Source organism: Mustela nigripes, chromosome 6 (genome assembly GCF_022355385.1).
Source record: "Mustela nigripes isolate SB6536 chromosome 6, MUSNIG.SB6536, whole genome shotgun sequence".
Classification (NCBI taxonomy): domain Eukaryota; kingdom Metazoa; phylum Chordata; class Mammalia; order Carnivora; family Mustelidae; genus Mustela; species Mustela nigripes.
In genome coordinates, this window is record NC_081562.1 from 102,853,716 (window position 1) to 102,876,598 (window position 22,883).

At 39.7% G+C, this 22,883-nt stretch overlaps 2 protein-coding genes across 3 annotated transcripts in view; one reads left to right on the top strand and one right to left on the bottom strand.

The window, feature by feature from the left end:
- Positions 1-2,833: 2,833 nt before the first annotated feature.
- The window catches only part of TIGAR (TP53 induced glycolysis regulatory phosphatase), a 29,986-nt gene continuing 9,936 nt past the window's right edge, over positions 2,834-22,883 (bottom strand). The window contains exons 2-6 of one of the 2 annotated variants that reach the window (XM_059403778.1): positions 22,227-22,264; positions 18,314-18,435; positions 10,433-10,510; positions 5,806-5,916; positions 2,834-4,918 (exon numbers count right to left, since the gene is read on the bottom strand). In XM_059403778.1, the coding sequence (XP_059259761.1) occupies positions 4,487-4,918; positions 5,806-5,916; positions 10,433-10,510; positions 18,314-18,435; positions 22,227-22,264 (781 nt within the window). In that variant the 3' untranslated portion in view covers positions 2,834-4,486. The remainder of the gene's footprint in view (positions 4,919-5,805; positions 5,917-10,432; positions 10,511-18,313; positions 18,436-22,226; positions 22,265-22,883) is intronic. The other variant, XM_059403779.1, reaches the window with a different exon arrangement.
- LOC132020824 (cytochrome c oxidase subunit 6C) lies at positions 6,782-7,501 on the top strand. The gene is given in 1 exon segment (XM_059404955.1): positions 6,782-7,501. A coding segment is annotated over 1 exon segment (216 nt). The 5' UTR covers positions 6,782-7,238; the 3' UTR covers positions 7,455-7,501.

Genomic DNA, 22,883 nt, shown 5'->3' on the forward strand with positions numbered 1-22,883 from the left:
ATCCTTAGTGTAGGCCACAGGGCCACCCCACCTCCCCTTCCCTTTGGCCTTCCTCTCCTACCACTCTCCCAACTCCCACTGCAGGTCAAATGTGCAAAGTAAGATCCCTGCTCAGGGTCTCTGCATTTCTCTACTCCCCACCTGGGTTGCTCTTCTCTCAGAGGTCAGCAGAGCTCACTCTAGCCCTTCAGAACTCTGAGAACACTTTAGAAAGCCCTATTGTACTTAACCCTAAATAAAGCAGCATCTTCCCTCACGTCTCTATTTGCCTTACCTTGCTCCATTTCTCTCACTGATCACACGCTGATGTTACTTACCTGTCTTCCTTGACAGACTACAGGTTCCAAGAGGATGGAGACTTGGACTATTTTTTTGTTCACTGCTATATATTTGCAGCTCTGATAACAGTTCTAATAGTTCTTATAATAGCCTGACATGTGGGTGCCATGCTTGGGAAATACGTATTGAGTGACCAGATAAATTAACAAATGCACTGGATTCCAAATAAATCTGCAACTGAATTTTTCTGGAAACTGATTCTAAAATGTATATGGAAGAATAAAGGAGCACAAAAATAGCTTGGATAGCTACAAAAATGAAACAAGAAAAATGACACAAAAGTAGCCACAGAGATCAGTACAACAGAATACGGTCCAGAAATCAACCCACACCGTATATGGTCAATTAATCTACAAAGGAGGCAAGAACATGCCAGAGGAAAAAGATAGCGTCTTCAACAAAGGGTGCCGGGAAAACTGGATAGCTACATGAAAAGGAATGAAACTGGACCGCTTTCCTACCCCACACACAGAGACAAACCCAAAATGGACGGAAGTCTTTAAGTGAGACATGAAACCATAAAACTCCTAGGAGAAAATATAGGCAGTAATTTCTCTGACATCAGCCATGGAAACATTTTTCTAGATATGTCTCCCCAGACAAGAGAAACAACAGCAAAACGAAACTAGCAAAACGACAAAGCAATCTATTGACTGGGAGAAGATATCTGCAAATGATATATCTGATAAGGCATGAAAATTCAAGATACAGAAAGACCTTAATATAATCCAACACCAAAAAAATAAATAGCCCAATTAAAAATTGGGCAGAAAACCTAATAGACATTTTTCCAAAGAAGATATACAAACGGCCAACAGACAGATGAAAGATGCTCAGTATCACTAATCATTAGGAAAATACAAATCAAAATCACAATGAGATATCACATCTATCAGAATGGCTAAAAAAAAAAAATTACAAGTGTTATCAAGGATACAGAGTAAAAAGAACCTCTGTGACCTGTTGGTGAGAATGCAAACTGATGCAGCCACTATGGAAAACAGTGTGGGGCTTACTCAAAAAATGAAAAATAGAATTACCATATGATCCAGTAATCCCACCACTGGGTATTTACCCAAGGAATATGAAAACACTAATTCAAAAAGATATATGTACCCGTATGTTTACTGCAGCATTATTTACAATAGCCAAGACATGGAAGCAACCCAAGTGTCCATCAACAGATGAATGCATAAAGAAGACATTGTATATATACATAAGGGAATATTACTCAGCCATAATAAAGAGATCTTGCTATTTGCAACAACATGGATGTACCTAGAGGATATAATGCTAAGTGAACTAAGTCAGACAAAGACAAATACCACATGATTTCACTCCTATGTGAAATTTAAGAAACAAAATAGAAGAAACAAAACAAAAGAAAGAAGAAAGAAGAAAGAAAGAAAGAAGAGACAAACAAAAAACCAGACTTGTAAATGTACAGAACAGGTTACCAGAAGGGAGGTGGGTGGGGGCATAGGGGAAATAGTTGCAGGAAATTATGAGTACACTTACCATGATGAACACTGAGGAATGCACAGAATTGTTGGATCATTATATGTGTACACCTGAAACTAATTAAACTTGAATTAAAAAAAAAAAAGAAAATGTAACAAGAGGAGTTATGTACCCTACAGGATATTAAGTTACAAAGCTACAGGAACTAATTATGATATTGTGATGGGACTACCTAGCTCACTAAAACAGAACCAAGCCCACTGACTCCAGCAAATATGGGCCCATGGAGGTATAAATAGAGTAGAATCACAAATCACTTGGACAGCTCCTAATAATGATGTTGGGTAACTTTTTTACTACAAGGAAAAAATATATAAATTTTGAATTCTTACCATATATCATAGAAAAATAATCTCTAGATAATCTGAAGATCTGGCATTCAAAAAATCCTTTAAAATCCTTTAAAAATATAAGAAAGTTGGAAGCCACTCTATGACCTCCTAGTAGAATACAATAATGGACACAATACAATGATCTGACTTAATAACAAAAGACACTTAACATTTAAAAAAATGCTTAATAAACATCATGTAAAAGGTAAGTAAACTGGAAGATATTTGCCACGTTACTCTGCAGCTGACTAAGAAAAAGCCAGAGTCCAACAGTAAAACCAGGCAAAGATCATACACCAGTGATCACCAGTGAGGGGATCCTGTCAATACACATGGAAAAAATGCCCAGACTCGTTAGAAATCATGTACAAGCTCATTAAAGCAATGACATTATACTTTTCACTCATCAGATTCGTAGAATTTCATCAGACAGCATCAAGTGTGACAGAAATGTAAAAAATAGGAACTTTCGAATATTGCCAGTGAGATGGAAAACCAGGCCGGTGACTCTTAAGACCCGTTTGACTCTTATCAAACTGGAGATGCACATTTCTTATGCTACTGTACCAAGAGAGAGGCAGAAGGCTGTTCCCTGAAAGAAAATACTGAATATACACAAATGTCCACTACAGGAGACCAAATGAACAAAATGTGCCACGTGTATTTAATAGAATGCAGTGATACTAAGTACATCCATACATATCAACATAGATAGAGCCCCATGATATAGTACGTGAACATACAGAATACAGATTTGATGATATTTATGTACATTTGAAAAAACACTGAAGCAATACCGTTTCCTTAGGATCCAGGTAAATGGTCGGGAATGGATGAATGGACACACAGACGCACCACACCCTGGTGGTCTCTGCGGAGTACAAGAGGGCATGGCACTTCGGGGACTAGTTAAAGGAATCTCACTTACACCTCAGTGTGTTAATTTCTTAAAAAAAAAAAAAAAAAGGAAGAAGGGGGAAGTTATTATTTCTGGATGGTGAGAATGCAGACATTTATTATTATTCATCCTTTTCGATTCCCTTTTCAAGTTTCTCACTTGCGGACTCCTCCCTCCAGTGCCCAGCCACGTGCTCTCTTCCAGTGCTGGCAGGAGAGGGGCAGGGATGGAGCCACTGAGAACAGTGTTAATACTGAACTTCACACAGGACTTACAGGCTGTCCACGGTAAATTTGGACTACATGTGATTTTGGCCTTCACCAACAAACTTTAGTATTAATACCCTTGTAAAGTGAGACTCACAGCATTCATCAGCATGATAACTTAAAAGCAAACTACATGGAAAACACTTTCATTTCGGTGAGGATTTTTTGAGGGGCCAATCTTGAGTATAAAATTCAGTTAACCAAAATCCCTTTGCTCTGGTGCCATCTGGTGGACAAAGGAAGCATTTCACCCCCCACAAAAACCCACAGCTGGGGTTACCGGAGCAACATTCTTTCCAAGGAAGCATCCCCCTTCCTTCTGAGGTTACTGTGTAGTTCGCTAGTAACCACTGACTCTCATCAGCCTTCCCCAGACTAAATTCTTCAGCCTATAAATTGGTTGAGAAAGAGCTGCTCTTTTATCTTCTTTTGCTCAGAGATTTCTTCTTCAATGTTTCTTAGTCAAATGATGTTTTCTCTTCTTTCTCACCAGACCAGTCTGCAACCATGATCTCCATTCATCCATATTTCAAACCCTCCACAGTAAAAAATTCTAACAGTTGATTTCTATATTAAAAATTTCAGTGTCGTTTTGTTTTATACAAGACAGAGGATGGTTACCGATGCGAGTCATTTAAAGGACATTTAAAATACAGTATGTTCTTATTATAAATATGCAATGGGAATTATAAATAGTTCCTTCTTTTAAGCACTGGGTGATATAGTAAAAAGCATACAGTATCTTACCAAGAGCCAATAGAACAGGCTAGATTTTTCAGATATAAAAGAAAATAACAACATAAAGTAAAAGCAAAAAAATAGTTACAAGATCATGTATCCCTCAATTTGCAATACTGAATTCCTTGCTTCATTTACAATCCAGATATGTAACTGACCAGGGTGGTAAAATTACTTTGGAAAATGCCAAGTGTACTCAAGACAAAATAAGTCAGTCCTAAATGGTTTCCATTAGTGTTCTCTGTGGCCATGATTCCATTCAAGCTTTATAACCTGCTGTAATAGCTTTTTAACTGTTTCCAAATCAGCACTAGCAGAGGATGGAAACAAAAAAAGCCAAAGGCACTCCCTCAAAAGTTCAAAATTGCTAGATTTTGATGTAGATTTAAATTTTAGTGAGTTTCAGTCCCTCCATTCAGATGATCCTGTAGGTACATACAAACACACTGGATTGTTGGATTCACTTCTCTTCCTTTCTCAAAGTTTACAATAAAGAGACTAATCCCTGTGTTGGGACTGACTGACATAAGTTCGGATTTGTTCAGAGTAGAGGGTAAGGAACACTTAAGGTCAGTCAGAAAATAATTAAACAGGCTTTTCATGTAAGCGCCATGACTCACAACTAAGACACTGGCGACTAATCCTGGTGCGTCACTGTCTGAATTAGATTCAGAGGCACAGGTTTTTCCTAAAGGAAATATCTCTGCCAGAGAAGTTTCCAGACAGTTGCTTGGAGCTCCTTGGGAAAACTGTTCATTCTGACCTGCTTCTTGCAGGATCAGTTGACAAAGAATATTGAAAAAGTCTTTTCCACGCATTTTTACCTACAAGAAATTAAAATAAAGTGGCATTAATGACTGTCTTAAAACACAAACATAAAACACGACTGACTGGATTTTTCTAATAGGTCAAACAGAAGGATTACAGAAGCAGATAAGATTCTGTTTCTAGTCATCCGATCACCAGTAAATGCCTACCAAACTTCTAGAATGATGGAGGCACACTGGGGGACAACAAGACACGATTTCTAATTCCTCACTTCGAAGCATTTACAATCTAGTTAGGGCGACTTACAACTAAAAAAGAAGCCCATCGAAGCGTTAACTAGGTAACTGCATCTAGAGCACATCAGTTCGGTTAGAGCAACCACCAACAAGGACAAAATGTCTTGCCTTTACTAAACTAACAAAAAGTCCTTCCAAGAAAGTTGTGAAAATAAAAATTAGAGGAAGCAATTCCCAATAATGCAAGTCAAAAGCAGAACACTCCCAAGAAAGGCAAGCACGGTGATGGGGTCACTTACAGAGCTAAAGATGCAGGAGGGGGAGGCTTGAAGATTGTGAGTCTTGAATTATTTTGCCTCGAGTGTTTTGCCTACCACTCTCCTTGAACAGCACCCACTGCTCTCCTGCCTACTACTACCACTGCTGAAGGGATTGCTGCAGATTCAAAGCCTTTTCTTCAAGTACCATCTAATAACACATGTCCTTTCAGTCTGGTGTTGGCAATGGCTGTCAACTTGACAGTAAATAAGAAAGACAGCTTAAAAAGGAAAAACAAAAACATGACACAGAGTTGTTTTAGGAACCAAACAATGCTCAAACAGCTTAGCTAAGATTTAGAGATATTTCATTTACAAAAGAAACCCAATTTTAGCTACTTTGATGTTGGCAAGTTCATCCATGTGGCAAGTTGCCCCAGGGCTACGTACCTGGTCTAAGGTCTCTCCTCCAGGTGGTGTGAACATAGGGCATTCTTCCCCGGCTGCTTTGGCCATGGCCCTTAGCTCACTTAGGGCCCTGCCTTCTGCAACCCCGTATTTCTGCAATGGTCCAACAGACAAAAGTGCCTCTAGTGAATTTGCGATACAACGATTACGTACACACTTGCGACAAACTTGGAACAATCATTGTGGCAAAAAGCTTGGTTTCCTTCCACTTCATTATCTTTCAAACTGATCATGAGAACATGCTCCGTAGAGGCTGCAAGCCCTAAAGAAGACAGGTGACACCTTAAATTGTCCACCGTAGCCAGATGGGTTGTACGGAACAGCACACTCAAGGAGACAGTGGGGCTTTGTTGGGCAAATACAGAGACTTGCACAGACTCCAGGGCTAGAGATTAACACGCGAAGTGCACCATGGTTCAGTCAGCCACCTCCTATTCACACGCAGTATCCGTACTCTCTCATTTGATCCTAACAATGGCACTATGAGATGGGTATCTTCAGCTCCATATTCATAATTGGGAAAGCGGAGTTTCCGAGAGGTTAAACAACTTGCCAGCATTCCCACAGCCAATACAGTGGAGCTGAAATTCAAACCCAGATCTGTGTGTTTTCAAAGCTCGTTAGCTCTTTAGATTCATAAAGACTAAGCCACAGCCAGGGACGCAGAAGTCACTGAAGAAATACAAGTGACCAAGAAATAGGAAATCTACCTCACCAGGAATCTATAATGTAGAAATTAAAATGGCATCTTTCAGAAACTATTAAATTAGAAGACCGAAGAGACTACCAATTGCTAGTGTCTATGTGAGAAAAACTTTCTCCTACATCATTCATGGAAGTATAAACTGGCACAGCTTTTCTAGAGGGAAATTTAGCAATATGTATAAAAGGCTTTAAAAAAAAGTACAAACTCAACAATTCCACTTCTAGGAAATGTATTAGGTGTGTGTATAAAGAACTGCAAAGAAGGTTTATTTTAACATTATTTATATCAGTGCAAAATCTAATCACAACCCAGGAGTCCACCAGTAGTAGCTATGCAAGATCCATATATTGGAATAATGTAGTCACTAATTAGGTGATCATATCCATGTGCATTTATTAGCACTGAAATACGCAGGGAGAAAAACTAGTTAAAAAACAACACATAGAGCAGCACCTAGATGGCTTAGTCAGTTGGGCGTCTGACCCTTGATTTCAGCTCAGGTCGTGATCTCAGGGTCATGATCTGAGCCCCGTGTCAGGCTCCCCACTCACTGGAGAGCAGACTGCTTGAGATTCTCTTCCTCTCCCCCAAGTTGTGCTTGCTCCCCCCTCTCTCTAAGTTAAATAAATAAATCTTTTTAAAAAACACATATAGTGATCAGGTAGGAAGGGCGTTAGGTTTGAGGCTGGCGTAGAGGAGAGTAACTACCATGGCTTCCAGGGCTTTGACGGAACCTCAGATGCGAGGCCTTCTGGCCAAGCGTCTGCGATTTCACGTTGTTGTATCCCTGGGGATTGCAACTTTCTAGAAGTTTGCTGTGGCCGAACCAAGAAAAAAGGCATACGCAGATTTCTGCAGAAATTACGATTCCGTGAAAGATTTTGAGCAGATGAGGAGGGCTGGTATCTTTCAGAGTGCAAAGTGATTTGGAATGTAAAGAATTTCTTTGGGTTGAGTCAATTGAAGTTTGTCACTGACCTGTGTTCCTGAACTATGAAGCACGAATATTGGGTTATGGAATAGTTTGTCTTGATAAATAAACAACTAACAAATAACAAAAAAAACCACATCTAGTAGGGGTACACTTAGAAAAATGTGTATACAATCAGATAGACTGACAGACAAACGTGAAAAAAGGTCAAGAGCACACACACCAAAATGTTCAGTTATCTGTGCAGGGTAGAAATTTTTAGCTGTATTTTTCCCCAAACTGTTCTTACTTTTAATTCTCTACAATGATAACAGATTACTTGCATAATAACATATTTAATAAAATATTGAGACAAATCACTTGTTAAGGTTTACACTGATGGTGCCCCAAAATTCTAACATCGCCATCAGACAGAAGTCCTACAACTAAATGTTTTTTTTTTTATAAGACCATATGCACAGTTGTCAGGTGCTCTTCCAATTCCCAAGCTCAAATTCTCACATCCTCACCTATAACCGGAACAACCTGTATTATAAAGGAGAACACTAAACATCGTTACTTGGTTTGTTTTTTTAAGAATAGAAACATGCATTCATTAGATACTGTGTGCTGGAACACATCAGGCAATGAGGCGAGAGCAGTGAAGAGACCCGGAGGGACACACAGCTCCCCACCCTTGCTGAGACCGCAGTGTGTGGGGTACTAACTTAGAGCAGTAAGGGAACAGTGCCATAATGGAAGGAACTACCAGACATGGACACACACAGCAGAGATAGCTAATGTGCATTTGTGGGGCAGCAGCAGGTCGAAGCCTTGGGGTGAACAGAAGTTGGCCAGGTTTGGAGAGCACGTATCCCAGGTGGAGTGGAGTACAGATTCAGAAGTTCAGGGAGGAAAGAGCACAGGGTGTTTGGATGACTCTGAGCAGATCCGCAAGAGGCCTGTCACCAGCAGCGCAGAACATGGAATCCAGGGCCGGGTGGCCTCAGTCTCAATCTGAGCTGTGCCACACACTAACTCTAGGATGCTGGGCGCAGACTTGACCTCTGTGTGCCTTGCTTTCTGCAGCTGGAAAAATGAGGTTTCTAAGTCTTTACGACAGGGGGGTGTTGTGAAGATTAACAAAGCTGCAGGGACTGGAGCGGGGCCAGTGTGTGGGGAGCACCGTGCGAATGCTCGCTGGTATTATTAAGGCTGGGCACGGAGCACAGGGAAGAGGAAGGAGGCAGATGGAGGCAACAGATTGTATCCTACAGCATGCTGATAAGCCAGGCTGGGGCTTGGATGGCTCCTGAAGGTAAAATGGAAATAGTGAACTGTTCTACACAGGTGCACAGCAACCACGTTTTCCAGACTACTCTGGCTACAGCACGGAGATCAGATGAGAAGAGCGAGCATGAGTCAGAAGACGGGAGAATCGCTGTTCCGGGGGAGCTAGGAGACAGAGGACACTGAATGTACAGGACAGCCGCAGTGGGTGCGCAGAAGGATGGGGCGCTCAGGAACTACGATACAACAGCAGAACTGACAAGACGATGGTAGGATGTGCAGGTGGGGGGCAAGTGCACATCAAGAACGTGTGGTCTGAACAAATGGGTAAAAGCAGGAACTGGGGAGAGACAAGGGGGTGTTTCCCACTGAGCCGCAGGGCACACACGCAGAAATAAAAAGTAGGTAGTTTGATACGTGAGCTTAGGCAAGAGATCTCAGCTGAACGTAAATATATACATGGACATCCACTGAGATCACAGGGGAGGATGGAGCTACTCAGGAAGAGAGCACGGAGTGAGAAGACAGCCCAGCCAATGCTCCCACTCTCCCCACTGGGGGTGACAGGCCCCGCCCAGCATTCCACTGAACTCACAATGCTGGTTTAGCACTGGGCCATGGCTTCTCACGCACAGAGGGAACCTTTCTGAGCAGCAGCTCTGAGCAAGTTGTGGTGTATATTTTGGACAAGCATAGAGAACACATGCAAGTTATGAAAAGCAAGTCTTTAGAGATGTCCCAGCCATTCGATGTTCCTCCCCAGGTACTGGAGAAATCACAGGGCTGCCAGGGACATCAGCCTGCTTACAGGCCTGCACTGGAGCAAAAACTGCCACTCTAGGAGGAGACGTGGGGTCAAATCGCAGATCTGCAACTGAGGTGTGGCTTTAGCTAGATCACCATTTCATCAAGATTCATTTCTAATATATATAAAATGGGCATAATAGAGTCTATTGAAGCTTAAACTCAGGAAGTACGATAGGGAGGCTGAGATGAGAACTTTGCACTTTTATATTCAATTCTCCTGCACTAGTTCTCATGAACAGATGTTGCTTTTACAATGTAGGACACCTGCCTTACACAAATTCAATAATTACATAAGATACTATGTATGAGCATATGTAACAGCCACGGTCACACAGCAGGTTCTTAACATGTGTTAGCTGGTTCCACATCCCTCACAAGAAGGCATCAGATAGGGCGCCTGGGTGGCTCAGTTGGTTAAGCAACTGCCTTCAGCTCAGGTCATGATCTTGGAGTCCCAGGATCAAGTCCCGCATCAGGCTCCCTATTTGGCAGGGAGTCTGTTTCTCCCTCTGACCCTCCCTCCTCTCATGCTCTCTCTCTCTCATTCTCTCTCTCTAATAAATAAATAAAATCTTTTAAAAGAACAAAAACAAAAACAAAAATGAATGTATCACATAGGGCCTCCTGGGTGGCTCAGTCATTAAACATCTGCCTTTGGCTCAAGTCATGATCTCAGGGTCTTGGAATCGAGTCCTGCATCAGGCTCCCTGTTCAGCGGGAAGCCTGTTCCTCCCTCTCCCACTCCCCCTGCTTGTGTTCCCTCTCTCGTTGTCTCTCTTTCTGTCAAGTCAATAAATAAAATCTTTAAAAAAAAAAAAAAAAAGAATGCATCAGATAAACTGAGATGATTTGCTGATAACTCATGGTGAAGAAAAATATGTAATTAAGTTACTTACTCTTTCTCGAAGTCTTGAATCATACTTTACTGTCAAATCTTTGCAAACGTTGCTCTTCTCCAAAATCCCATGCACAGTCTGAAAGCGGAAAAACAACAGTTTCTTTTCTCATAAAAATAGTCATTCTGGCCCAAATGTCAAAATACATCATAGTAAAAAAACAACAACAACAACCTGGGGGCACCGGGGTGGCTCAGTGGGTTAAAGTCTCTGCCTTCCACTCAGGTCATGGTCCCAGGGTCCTGGGATTGAGCCCCGAGTCGGGCTCTCTGCTCAGCAGGGAGCCTGCTTCCCCCTCTCTCTCTCCCTGCTTCTCTGCCTACTTGTGATCTCTCTCTGTCAATAAATAAATAAAATCTTTAAAAACAACAAAACAAAACAAAACCTAGAGGGGTGCCTGGGTGGCTCAGTTCATTAAGCATCTGCTTTTGGCTTAGGTCATGATCCCAGAGTCCTGGGATTGAGTTCTGAGTTGGGCTCCCCACTCAGTGGGAAGTCTGCTTCTCCCTCTGCCACTTCCCCTGCTTGTGCTCTCTCCCTCACTCTGTCTCTCAAATAAATAAAATCTTAAAAAAAAAACAGAAATAATTTTCCTTTGTGAAAGTTGCCTCTCTTCTGTACTGCTCACCCTTTGTCTCTTCACACAAATTTGGTTATTTCCTTCTGTACTATCTTCTAGTTCAGAGGTCAGGAAACCATTGCCCAAATCCAGACCGTGGCTTGTTGTTGTGAATGAAGAGCTATTAGAACACAACTGCTTACATATCGTTTGCGGATGCTCTCACAGTACAACAGCGGAGGTGAACGACTGTGACAGAGAGCATACAGCCCATAAAATTTAAAATATGTACTATATGGCCTTTTACAGAAAAGGTTCCAGTTCATTAATTCTCCATTCAGGTGTGCCTAAATTACTGTTAAACCCATCTACCAAGTCTTAATTTCAGTTTTATTTTCCGTTCTAGAATTCATACTTTGTTCTTCTACATCATTTCCAGTTGTCTGCTGAAATTCTCAATGCCATTTTTTAATCTATGCGTTCAACGGTTATTTTAAAGTCCAGGTCTGGTAACCAGTTATCAAAGAACTCTTACAGCTCTTCTGTTGTCTTTTGTCTCATTTTTGTTCACAGTCCTTTCTCTCCTGGTGCGCCTGGTTACTTTTGATCAGCAAGACACGGTATTTGCAAAACTGTAGAAATAATTTAAGTCCACTATCTGCCTTTTTGATCTCCTCCCCACAAACTAAACATTGTCATCATTATGGTTCTCTATTATCAATATTTGTTCATCTTTACCTTTACCTTTACCAATGTCTGCTCACCAATCTTTTCTGAAACTCAGACCTCCATTCTGGCACTATTTTCCTTCTTCAATTATCCTTTCAAAGTTTCTTTATAGCCTGTTTGTCCAAAATGTCTTCATATCACCTATACTTGAGAAAATGTTTTGCTGGGCATAAAACTCTAAGTTAGTCTTTATTATCACTCAGTACGTTAAAAATAAAAACTAATTACTAATACTAACAAATTTGTTGAGAGTCTAATACTGGCCATTAGTGGATGATGTTTGTCCTTCTTATCCTCTGGAGCTTTGCAATTTTGTTATTGTAAGCGTAGATATGGGTTTCTTTTTATTTATCTTGAGTGGGATTTTTCACACTCACTAGAACCAACAGTTCTGATAAATTATCAACTGTGACTACTTTGACCCCTTTCCCATTTTAATATCTCCTTCTAAAAGACACCAGACTTCATCATTTCTTGATTTCCTTTAAGCTCTTATATTTTAGTCTGTTTATTACATTGTGCTACATTTCAGTTACTATCTTGCATTTACTTATGAGAGCTAGCGACTATTTCAGCCATGTTTAATCTATAATTCAGTACATCCACTGATGTTTTCATTTTTGGTTTATTTACGTGTTCTGTATTTTTAAATCAATTTTATTGAGGTACAATTTACAACAAAAAAAAATACACCTTTTTGAATGTACAATTCACTGAGTTTTAAAAAATGTATTCACCTATCTAAATACCACCAAAATCAAGATATGGAAGAATTCTGTCACCCTAAAAGATTCCTTCGTGTTTGTCCCAGTCAATCCCTCCCACTCCTGGCTCCTGGCAGTCACGGATCTGCTTTACATAACTGAAGATTAGATTTGTCTTTTCTAGAGTCTCCCATAAATGGAATCCTCCAATATGTACTTTTCTGTGCCTGGCTTTTTTGGTTCAGCGTGTCTTTGAGACCCTTCCACGCTCCTGCTGATCTGTAGTTCACCATGTGAAGGTAACACAGTTCATTTATCCATTCACCTACTGTTGAGCACAGGCGATCCGATTCTTTGCTTATTACAAACAAGGGTGTTCAAAAGTTACATACAAGTCTTTCTGTAAACATATGCTACTTCTCCTGGATAAATTCTTAGGACCGAAATTGCTGGATCATATGATTAATATATGTTAAACTTGCACTGGTTTCTAAAGTAGTTGTTCATTTTACATTCTAACTAGCAATGTAGGAATTCTAGTTGTTCCACATTCTTTTATCTTTTTTATTTTAGGCAGTTTCAAATGTTCGGGTAATAGTATCTTACTGTGGTTTTAATTTGTATTCCCATTAAGATCAATTCTACCTAGCATCTTTTCATCTGCTCACTGACCGTCCGTATTGTCTGTTCTTTTAAAAAGTGCCTGGTCAAATTCAGCTCCATTTGAAAGTGAGTATTTGTCTAATTACTGAGTTGAAAAAAAAATTAGATAAAATTTCGATTAAGTTAACCTAGGGAGAAGGTAGTGGGGTTATGGACATTGGGGAAAGTGTGTGCTGTGGTGAGTGCTGTGAAGTGTGTAAACCTGGTGATTCATAGACCAGTACCCCTGGGGCTATTAATACATTATATGTTAATTTAAAAAATAATAAACTAACTAAATAAATAAATAAAAATAAAAAATAAACCTAGATAATTTGTCAGCTATATACACACATTATATATATAATATACACATTTATAATTTTCTCCCAACTGCATCTTATTTATGTTTTGTACTAAGAAACCCTTATAAAGATTTTTTTCTGTTTTCTTATAGAAGATATACAGATTCAGCTTTCAGATTTGTGCTGAGATCCACTATGTTAATTTTTGTGTTATAGGAGGTAAAGGCCAAAGTTCATGTTTTTCCATATGGATAGCCTATTGTTTCAGGACATTTTATTGAAAAGAATATCTTTCACGTGCTGAATTACCTTAGCACTCTTGTCAAAACCCAACTGATAAAAAAGATTCTGACTTCCAGGGAAAATGGTGGAGTAGGAGGAACCTAAGTTCACCTTCTCCCATGGATACAACTAGGTAACATTCACATCAGTGTAAGTAACCCAGAAAATGACCCAAAGACTGGCAGAACATATTCCACAACTGAAGGTAGAGAAGAGGCCACATTGAGGACTGTAGGAAGGACAGAGACGTGATGGGGAACGAAACAGACCCATAGGCCACCCACAGGAGGGAGGGAGCCAAAGGCCTGGAGAAGGAAGAGAAATAGACCCTCACATCAGGAGGCACGGAAAGCACGTGTGGGGAAGGTAAATCCCTCATAACATTTGGCTTTGAAAACCAGAGGGTCCAAATTTTGTGAGTTCTTACAAACCGCCTGGCTTAAAACCTGAAATTTAAAAAACCAAGAGGATTGGCTCTGGGAGAGCCCTGAGAGCAAGAGCAAGCTGAATCCAAGCCCTTAAAGAGACAGCACAACAAACTGCCCAGCAAGACAGAGCACAGAAGCAGCAGTCTGAAAAATGCCTGCAGCATACCAGAGAGAGAGTTTTTTACTAATCTCAGAGCAAGTCCAGAGCAGCAGCAGTCACAAGGAGACTCCCCAGGAACAAATTGGGGCTGACATGCGCCATCTCCTGCCCAGGGCCCTAAGGCATTCGCACATGTCCTCCGTGGGACCCAGCAAGGCAGGCGTTCACTACCAACTTGCTAACTTGCCACCCTACCCCCCAGCACCTTGGGGATCCACTGCCTCCAATATGATGTTGGCCCAGCCCAACCAGGGTGGTGCCACGGGTCTGGCGGTGTATAAGGAGCCCAGGCAGTGGCCAGCGCCACACCAAAGTGACTCCTGCCCTGGACACATATCACACTGTGGCCCCAGCAGTGGGCTGAAGGCAGATAACGGGTCTGCCAGCAGGCCCGGCCCACCAATGAAAGCTTCTTGGAGGACAACAAGGTGAGGGAGGGGGGGATTGCCCTGCAGTCTGGTGCTACCACAGCTCTGGCAAATGCCTGGTCTGACTCAACTCAAGCCCAAGGTGGCCCCACCAAACTGGCCCACTAACAACACAGGGACCAACCCTGCCCACAACAGGCAAAGAGAGTCACTGTGCATGACTGGTCTGAAGGCAAAAGCGGCTTGGCCATGACAGCAGGGAGCCAACAGCATATAGGAGACACCCCTGAAGCTCCAGGTGCTGATGAAGAGGGGACATTGCACTGCAGGATGCTAGAGGACCTCTTTGTCATAAGGCCATGACTTTCAACAGCAGCAGATGTAGCTGACTTTCCTAATACACAGAAATAGACACAGCGGGTTACACAAAATGAGGAGACAGGGATATGCCCCAAATGAAAGAAAAGGACAAAATCACAGCAAGAGACCCAAGTGAAATGGAGATAAGTGACAGAGCCGATGGAGAATTTGAAGTAACGCTCACTGGATACTCACTGGAGTTGAGAAAAAAGTGGAATACATCAATGAGGCATTTAACACAAAGAAAGAACCAATCAGAAATGAAGAACACACAAAATGGATTACTGGGACTTCATCAAGATAGATTCAATATTTACCTGTCAATAATTACTTTGAATGTGAATAGATTAAACGTTCCAATCAAAAGAAATAGGGTGACAGAATGGATTTAAAAAAAAAAAAAAAACCCTATCTATAAGCTGCCCACAAGAGACTCATTTCAGATGTAAAGACACATGCAGATTGAAAGTGAGGGGATGGAGAAACATTTATCATACAAATGGGTATCAAAAGAAAGCTAGAGGGCAAGACTGATATTGGACAAAATAGACTGAAACAAAGACTGTAATAAGAGACAAAGAAAAATACTATATAATAATAAACAGAAAAACCCAACAAGAAGATAAAACTATTGTAAATATTTATACATCCAACAAGGGAGCATACAAATACATAAATGAATTAATAACAAACACAAAGGCAGTAATTGATAGGAATACAATAATGGTTGGGAACTTTAATATCCCACTTACATCAACAGATCATCTAAACAAAATCAACAAGGAAGCAGTGGCTTTAAATGACACACTGGACCAACTGGATTTAACAGACAGATATATTCACAGCATTTTATCCTAAAACAGCAGACTACACATCCTTTTCAAGTGTACATGGAACACTCTCCAGAGCAGAGCACATTATTAGGGCACAAAAATCAGAAAGACCAAAGTCCCACCATGTATCTTTTCTAACCACAACAGTATGAAACTAGAAATCAACCACAAGAAAAAATCTGGAAAGAGCACAAATACATGCTCTTTCACATGTTTAAAAGGCACACTACTAAATAATGAGTGAGTCAACCAAGAAATTAAAGAGGAAACCAAAACATACATGGAGACAAATTAAAATGAAAACACAAGGGTACACAATTTTTCCCAAGATTTTCCTTTGGGCTGCAGCAAAATCTATCCTAGGAGGGAAGTTTATAGAAACACAGGCCTACACCTCAAGAAGCAAGAAAAATCTCAAATAAACAATCTAACTTACACCTAAAGGGGCTCGAAAAAGAACAAAACCTAAAACCAGCAGAAGGAAGGAAATCATAATAAACAGCAGAAATAAATGAAGTAGAAACTAAAAGAAGAATAAAACAGATCAATGAAACCAAGAGCTGATTCTTTGAAAAGATCAATAAAACTGATAAACCTTTAGTCAGACTCCTTCAAAAATAATAATAATGAGAGGACTAAAAAAGATCCACTGACCAAAAACCCCAAACCAATTAAAAAAAAGAAAGAAAAAAAAAAACCCACAACAACAAAAACACCCTGACCATATAGGTGTGAATCCACTTCAGGTCCCTCAATTGAGGATCTTCATTGTATTCTTTAACGATTTATTTATTTGAAGCGCGGGGGGGGGGGGGGGGGGGCGCATGAGTGCACACAAGTGGGGTAAAGGGCAAACAGAGAGAATCTCAAGTAGACTCCCTTCTCAATCATGGGGCTCAATCCCACAACCCATGGATCATGACCTGAACCCAAATCACAAGTTAGACACTTAACAACTGAGCCACCCAGGTATCCCTATTTTTCCATTTTTAGTCTTGTTTCTTAATTTGGGGATGTTGTTTCTCTATTTCAAATTTCTATGACTTCATGTTCACTGACCTCTTCTTTAACAGTATCTAACCTGCTAGTAATTCCCTCCTGTCAAATTTTCATTTCAGAATATTGTATTTTGATCTCAAGAAGATGAATTTGGTTCTTTTGTATCTTTATTTCTTTCCTCATTATGTTCCTCTGAGCACAGATCAGCCTCACTGTTAAGGTGTGATTTTTCTGAAGTTTCCATTGCATGTTTGATATATTTAACAAAATCTCTCTACTCTGGATGGTAGCAACTCAAATGATTCCCAACCTGTGGGAGTTCTTGACATTGTCTGGCTTTTGGCTCCCCAGCAACTGTTCTCTCCCATAGTTGTTTTACACCTGGCCTCATGCAATTTCACCTATGCACAGGCAGACTCTAGTCCACTAAGGATTTTAGGGTTTCTCTATCCATATTTCTAGAGTTCTTTCTCTGTGTAGCTCCCTCTTCCAACACTCTGACCCACAATCTTTAGTTATTTAATCTCCCCAAATCCCAAGTGCTGTCTTCTCAACTCACTGAGGCCACTGGCTCTATCTGGCTTTCCTACCAGCATCGGAAAGTTGCATCAGGTGGAAGACCAGGACAATCCAAGGCTCACCTCATTTGTTTCACTTCATTTGGGGATCACAGGCCCACACTGTCTGAAGTCCAATGTCTGTAAACAGCTGTTCCACAAATTTTGTTCTGTTTCACTAGTGGCTTATATGCAGGCAGACTATACTCAAGTCTTTTATTCCCTCATGGGGAATTATTCCCTCCATGGAGTCTTTAGAAATATATTTGGTTCCTTTTTAATTCTCTGGGGTCATTTATATAGTAAACTCTACTAATCTGTTCCCTAAAGATATTTCAAACATGTCTTTTATTTCTTGACAGTAACATAGTTGTTTTCTTTTTTAACTGTGTCTGGATTCCAATATTTGATGTCTTTGTGGGTTAAATTCTCCTGTCTGGTGTTTCTGCTGGCTCTCTCTCATAAACCTTCTTTGTTTTTGCAAAGATACTTTGTTAGACATCTTCTCCAAGCTACTTTAATTTAAAGATTACCAAAATAAAGTACAAAAGTAAAATGAAGAGAAAGAAGTTCTGTTGGCAGGGAAGGAGAGGACTGGGGATGGTATCTGCTTGTGACTGAATTTCCTACAGATTCTGGAAGCAGTTTTTAAGGTTATAACTGTTGAGACTCTTGACTCATCAATCTTTTTGTTTTGTTTTGTTTTGTTTTGTTTGTTTTTTGTTTTTTTTTAAAGATTTTATTTATTTTATTTGACAGAGAGAGAGATCACAAGTAGGCAGAGAGGCAGGCAGAGACAGAGGGGGAAGCAGGCTCCCTGCTGAGCAGAGAGCCCGATGCGGGGCTCGATCCCAGGACCCTGAGACCATGACCCGAGCCGAAGGCAGCGGCTTAATCCACTGAGCCACCCAGGCACCCCTTGACTCATCAATCTTAACCTTGACTTTAAACTTACCTGCTTCGTCCTCATGAGGTCACTGGAGAAAACATGAGTAAACTTCACATTATTAAGAAATATACCAGCAGCAGCTGCTTGTTTAAATCCAGTTTCTGAAAGAGGCTCATCTACTCCTTGTCCTGTGGTAGTCAGAGAAGGAATAATAACACTCAAATGTAAATATAACCGATGCAAATAAATCACATGTAAGAAAATATAAATAGAATTTATCTACATTTTATTAAAAGATTTCCTTGGGTACCCTTCTATATAATTTTTCAGAAAACCAAAAAAGGAAGTAAAATTAAGCTATAATCCTATAAAGGCTCAGGTATTCAAATGTTTCCCAAAAGAATGTCTGCCTAATGGTAATCAGATGATGATGAGAATATTCATTTGTCTCCAGCTCCCCTCTCTCGTGTCTGTCCATCCCCTCATTAGCTGTATTTTATTAATGCTGGCTCTGATCTTATGTTCTTAACCCAGGTGCTGCATTTGAAAGGCAGGATCCTCACCTAAATAGTTTCCCTTCTTTACCTCCACTGCCCAAATGCTCAATATTGTATTATTGCCCCTCACTCTTGCTCCCTTCCTCCTTCCTTCCTTTTCCTTAACAACAACAACAATAACAACAACAACTTTGGAACCTTCCTTTTTAGGAGAAGGGCTAAAGGGTCCTTCTATTGCAAAAGAACTAAATGGTTGTGTTTGTGTATGTGTGTGTTTTCTGCTCCCAGGGTCTAAGGAAAATCTCTAAGAGGAAATGCAAAGTAACCGAAATACCCTAAGTTGAAATCTGAGTATTAACATTTAAAAATATGGAGTTGCCAGGATATCAGCACAAGCAAGGGAGCAGCTGGGGGAGGGAGACTACTGCGTGGCACAGCAAGGTGGGGAGGGCTGAACTCAGCATTCCTGGAAGCCAGAGATCCTCCATGGAAACTACTATAGTTTCAGGTCAATAGTATATATTAAAATCCAATGCCAATTCGCTTCAGAGCAAATCTGACTGAATAAAGGCTAACAAGTTTTCTACTAAGAGCAGATAATAGTTCAGTCATTAACTTAACATATAAGAAAATAATCCATCGTGAATGAAAGTCAGCAGAAACAACAAAAAGAAGATTCAGAATCAATACTTCAGATATTGAAATCAGCAGATACAGACTCCAAACTGTAAATAAAATATAAGGATGGAATCCCAAAAATTAGCAATTAACAAGAAACCATCAAAAATAACCAGGGAGCTTTCTAAAAGAACCAGATGGATCTTTTAATAATGAAAAATATTATGAATTGCTGAGAAGGGAAATAATCCCTCAGGGAATAAAGGCAGATTCAGTCACAGAAAGGCTCAATGAACTCAAAGACAGGGCTGAGGTATTACCCCACATGAAGCACAAAGGAGATGAAACACATCTCACTTCTATTAGAGACATGAATGACAGAATGATATTCCCTAACATATATCTGACTGGAACTCCAGAAAGAAGAAAGAAAATGGAAGAGAGAAAATATGAAGAGATAATGGCTGAGAATTTTCCAGAAATGATGGAAAACATGAATCTATAGATAAAGAAAACACCAAGCAGATAAATTAAAAGAAAAAAAAAAATCCATCCTAGATATATTAAGGGAAACTATAGAATACTGAAATCAAACAAAAGATTTTAAAAGTAGATGCAGAGAAAGACTGATTGCCTACCATGGAATAAGATTTGGCTGAGAGAAGACTTCTTAACAGGAGCAATGGAAGCCAAAGAAACAGCACAACAGTATGTTCCAAATGCTAAGAGAACTTTCAGTCTAAATTGTCTAGGCTAAAGAAGCTTGAATAGAATAGAAATAGAATTGTTTGGAATAAAAACAATTAAAACTATCTTTACCAGCAACTAACTGCCTAGGGGACCTTTCAAAGAAGACACTTCAGGAAGGAAGGTCTGAGATGGAAAAGAAATGAGGAGGAGAGAAACCGGTGAATATATTTGTAAATGTAAACAAACATTGTCTAAATAACAAAGCAAATAATAATGCTTATGTCCTATGGTTTTAAAAGGATAGGACTAAGATACTAAGCAACATTCATATAAGTTCCTTGTATTTTGGGGGGAAAGGAGATAATTGATACTATACTTCATTAGATATGAATGGTAAAAATTTAAAGGTAACCATTGAAAGAATGGAAATAGTTTATCATTCTGAAGCCGGTAGGAAAAGGGTGGGGGAACAGAACCAAAATCAGCTCCATAGTATTTATGAGGTGACACTTAAGACATCAGCACCCAGAAAGGTTGAAAGGAAAGCAAGAGAAAAACATATACCAGGCAAATTCCAAGCCCAAAACAGCCAGAGAAGCTATATTATACTCAGAAATGCAAGACTTTATGATGAAAGTCTTAGGATCGGGAGGATATTATAAGTAATCAATGACCCAATTCATTGGGAAGACAGAACAATGTTTAAGTTTGTGTATGTGCCTAATAAAATATACTCAACTGTATCAGAGCAGAACACAAAAAGCACAAATTGACAGAATGTCAGGTACTAAACTATAAGCTGGCCATCCCCATGGCAAATCCCACATCTCATCCATAAACTGGTATTTCGGTCATACAGGCAAATCAGTAAATTTACAAAATTAGCAAAACGTAGAAGATCTGAACAACAAAACAGAGGTTGATTATTTGACCTATAACTCTAAACCCAATAATCAGAAAACATAGCTTGTTCTCAAGCACACAATGGTAGATGCATAAACACTGAGCATGTTAACAGATTTCAAAGCGGATCATCAAATAAGCCATCTTGTCAGAATACAAAATGTAATTGGAAGCCAATCATATAAGATGAAGAGCAGAAACAAAAAGTCCAGTCATCCAGAAATGTAAAAAACAGTTCTAAACAATTCATGGGTCACTGAAGAAATCATAGTGGGAATTTAAGACACCTGGTGCTGAATACCTATGATATGACTACATATCAACACTGTAGTTATGCAATAAAAATGGCACTTGGAAATATATAAGGTTTGAATGTTTTAACTTAAAGAACTAATAAACATCTAACTGACAGAGGTAGGGAATGTACACAAAACAAATAGCAAAACCAGGTGAGACTACAAAAATTTGTATTGCTGCTCCACTGTCGGTGTCTAATGAAATGAGACAGGTGAGCAGTACTAAAAGACAGGGTGATGAGGCACAGGAAGTACAGAGGCTAATTTGGGTGGGGTACATGTCACTGGAAAACAAAGGTTCATTTAATTATCAGACTAGTTTTCAGAAGAGGGAATGGGGCATGAAAATCAGGTTCTGCAAACTCCAGATGTCCCTAAGCAAAAAAATTAAAAATAAACGCTTTTATAATCACAGCACAGAAATAGCCTGTCTGGCTGACAGTTTACCCAAGATATTCTTTAAAAGCTAGCCTTGCTGGATCATAGGGAGATTAAAAGGTCTGAACCCAAATTAGCAGATCAAGGGAGGAAGAATCTGTTCAGAATAAAGTAAGAATCCCACGTGAGAATAGGAATTCTCTTTCTAAAACCTCTTCTTTGTTATTACTAAAAATAATATAACTATCTTAGCTGAAAAATACCATTAACACCAGCCAGCAACTTTCATGTTTCCAAATATGAAATCATTTTAAGTTACAGCAGTTATATTTTAAGACCACTAGACTCAACATAACCCCTGAATCAGCTGACTGGGCACTTGAAGCTACCTATAAACAACATGGAATCCTGTTCTTTACATTCAGTTCAATTAAGAGACTTATTCCTCTTGGTGACCATCTGCTCTGATCATATGACACTTTCTCTAAAGCTGTTCACAATACAGAGCTGCCCCCCCCCGGTCTACCCTCCCCGACCCAATCTGATTAACTCACATATCACATTAACACTAAAGGAAAAAGCTAAGAGTATACTAACCTTGAATTATTTTCTCCTTGTTTAATCTTGTTTCACCACTAAAATAGAGAGGGGGGGGAAACTTTTGTTACCAAATTATGTTATTTTTGAAATGAGAAAAAAAATCAATGAAATGATACAAACCATCAATGTAATGATATTCACAAAGGTAGCATATGAACTCTGTAGCATACTTTTTTTTTTTTTAGATTTTATTTATTTGACAAAGAGAGAGAGAGAGAGAGATCACAAGTAGGCAGAGAGGAAGGCAGAGAGAGAAGGGGAAGCAGGCTCCCTGTTGAGAAAAGAGCCTGATTCAGGGCTCTATCCCAGGACCCTGAGATCATGACCGGAGCCAAAGGCAGAGGCTTAACCCACTGAGCCACCCAGGTGCCCCTGTAGCATACTTTATAATCTAACCTGTAAACACGTGTTCTAAACTGCTACTTGCAATTGTCTAATGATTTAGTTGATGAGCCAAGAATTTCATACTGTCACAAATTAAAATGTTTAGATCATGAATCTAATCATAAGTAAACTGTAAGAAGAAAATTCTATTAAAATACATATGTAATTTTTATTAAATAATCTTGTAAAAATAAATACATTGACTAAAATTCTTTTTACAAGCACAAGGAAACTGTGAGTCCGTCTGTTGCCGGACTGAATAAGAGCCAG